We start from the raw sequence: 2,283 nt of genomic DNA, 5'->3' as shown, positions 1-2,283 counted from the left end.
CAGACCACTGCGCTTTTGTTTGTCTCAGATTAAGAAGTCCCTCACGACCCCCAACAGTTTGCACTAAAGCTTGGCTACGGTTAGCGCGGGACACGGTGAGATGGAAGCAGCCACACACACAAAGCTAATCCATGCAGATATTAAATATTTGGGGTTTTAGATGAGGGTCTGGCATTAAGTACGAGAAGGGAGGGGGGATGAGAAGTGGATGGATGGTAAACGGGGGGCTATATAGGGGGAGTGGGCACACAAAGTCCCTCAGCTGAAACATGGAGGCGCCTACTCCACCTGTTCCTCGACAGTGCACCGCCCTCTGAAACCATCGACCCTGGAAACAGGAAGTCCATTGCTTAATTTCCTCTCCTGGTGTCCCATGAACCTTCTCCTGACCTGGAGGAGAAAGTTCCAGAAGCCTATTATACATCCGTCAGCATTTTCTTGATGTTGACATAGTTTGTGTTGGCCAACGTGCAGTTGGCCTTCATGATGTCCTCGTCCCGGAAGTCCTCGTTGCTGTTGTTGACGCCCTCCTGGATCTCCATGTAGTCGGACTTGCTGATGGTGGAGCCGCTGCGGCTCCTCTTCATCCCCTCCTCGTCCTCCTCGTCCTCCTTGGCCACGTTGACCTGCAGGTACTGCGCCTGCTCCTCGCCCTCCGTCTCGCGGTGGTAGAAGTAGTTGAAGTTCGACACGATGACGGGCACGGGCAGGGCGATGGTCAGCACGCCGGCGATGGCGCAGAGGGAGCCCACGATCTTGCCGCCGATGGTCGTCGGCGTCATGTCGCCGTAGCCCACGGTCGTCATGGTCACCACGGCCCACCAGAACGCGTCCGGGATGCTGTAGAACTGCGACTCGGGCTCGTCGGCCTCCGCGAAGTAGACGGCGCTGGAGAAGAGGATGACTCCGATGAAGAGGAAGAAGATAAGCAGTCCCAGCTCCCTCATGCTGGCCTTCAGGGTCTGGCCCAGAATCTGGAGCCCCTTGGAGTGCCTGGACAGCTTGAAGATTCGGAAGACCCTCACCAAACGGATGACCCTCAGGATGGCCAGAGACATCGCCTGTTGGCCCTTTTCGCCGTCGGTCTCGGACTTCTCCGCCAGCTCCGTGCCCAGGGTGATGAAGTAGGGGATGATGGCCACCACGTCGATCATGTTCATCATGTTGCGGAAAAAGCAGGCCTTGCTGGGGCAGGCGAAGAAGCGCACCAGGAACTCAAAGGAGAACCAGATGATGCAGAGGGTCTCCAGGATGAAGAAGGGGTCTGTGAAGTAGGTGGAGGTGTAGATGAAGGTGCCGTTGGCGGTCGGGTGTGGGGTCTTGATCAAGTCGTCGTCGTCGCTACGGAAAACGGGCAGCGTCTCCAAGCAGAAGCTGACGATGGAGATGAGGATGACCATCACTGAGATGATGGCGATGATCCGGGCCGGGCCCGAGCTCTCGGGGTACTCAAAGAGGAGCCACACCTGCCTTTGGAACTCGTTCTCAGGTAGGGGCCTCTCTTCCTCCTTGATGAAGCCCTCGTCCTCTCTGAAGATCTCGATGGCCTCGTCCCCGAGCTCGTAGAAGCGGATCTCCTCTGAGAAGACGTCCAGGGTCACGTTCACCGGCCGTCGTAGCCTCCCGCCCGACTGGTAGTAGTAGAGAATGGCGTCGAAGCTCGGCCTGTTGCGGTCGAAGAAGTACTCGTTCCGCAGCGGGTCGAAGTAGCGCATGCGCTTCTTCGGGTCGCCCAGCAGCGTTTCGGGGAACTGCGAGATCGTCTTAAGCTGCGTCTCGAAGCGCAGGCCTGACACGTTGATGACGACGCGCTCGCAGCACTCGAGATCCCCTTCCGGGTCATATTCCGGCGGCTGACTTGGCTGGGCTGCTGCCTCATCCGACGGGTCGCCGGTGGCAACAGTCATTCTGCAGGGGTGTGAGGCCTGCACCGTTCAAGCTGGGCGCCGCAGCCTGGCAAACTAGAGAGGCTGGTCGGGGGGGGGGGGTTTGCGGCAGTTTAGGGTGGGGGGGGGGGGGGTTGGGGGGGCTGGTGAGGGGGGGGGCTCAACACCGTAGAGAGCCGAGGGCCACAGGATGTCACAAAGAAAAGCCCTGTGCGGAAGGAACAGACAGAACGTTAACCGCCATGCTAGAACATCAACAGACACGACAAACTGCAGTACTAACACACTAACACACAGCATCTTCACCATCAACACCTCAGTGTACCAGTACATAACGTCAACGTACTACTGCATCATTCTACCTACACAGGGAAATAACAAAAGGTGTCACAGAGAA

General features: G+C 57.8%; 1 protein-coding gene across 1 annotated transcript; it reads right to left on the bottom strand.

The window, feature by feature from the left end:
- Positions 1-416: 416 nt before the first annotated feature.
- On the bottom strand, positions 417-1,907 carry LOC308371582 (potassium voltage-gated channel subfamily A member 2; the record flags this gene model as incomplete). The annotated part of the gene is made up of 1 exon (XM_080846541.1): positions 417-1,907. One exon carries the CDS (start codon positions 1,905-1,907, stop codon positions 417-419), a length of 1,491 nt encoding a protein of 496 aa, XP_080702667.1.
- Between the last annotated feature and the right edge of the window lie 376 nt (positions 1,908-2,283).

This window comes from Sprattus sprattus (genome assembly GCF_963457725.1).
Source record: "Sprattus sprattus genome assembly, chromosome: 10".
Lineage (NCBI taxonomy): Eukaryota > Metazoa > Chordata > Actinopteri > Clupeiformes > Clupeidae > Sprattus > Sprattus sprattus.
This window is presented reverse-complemented; position numbering and strand designations above follow the sequence as displayed.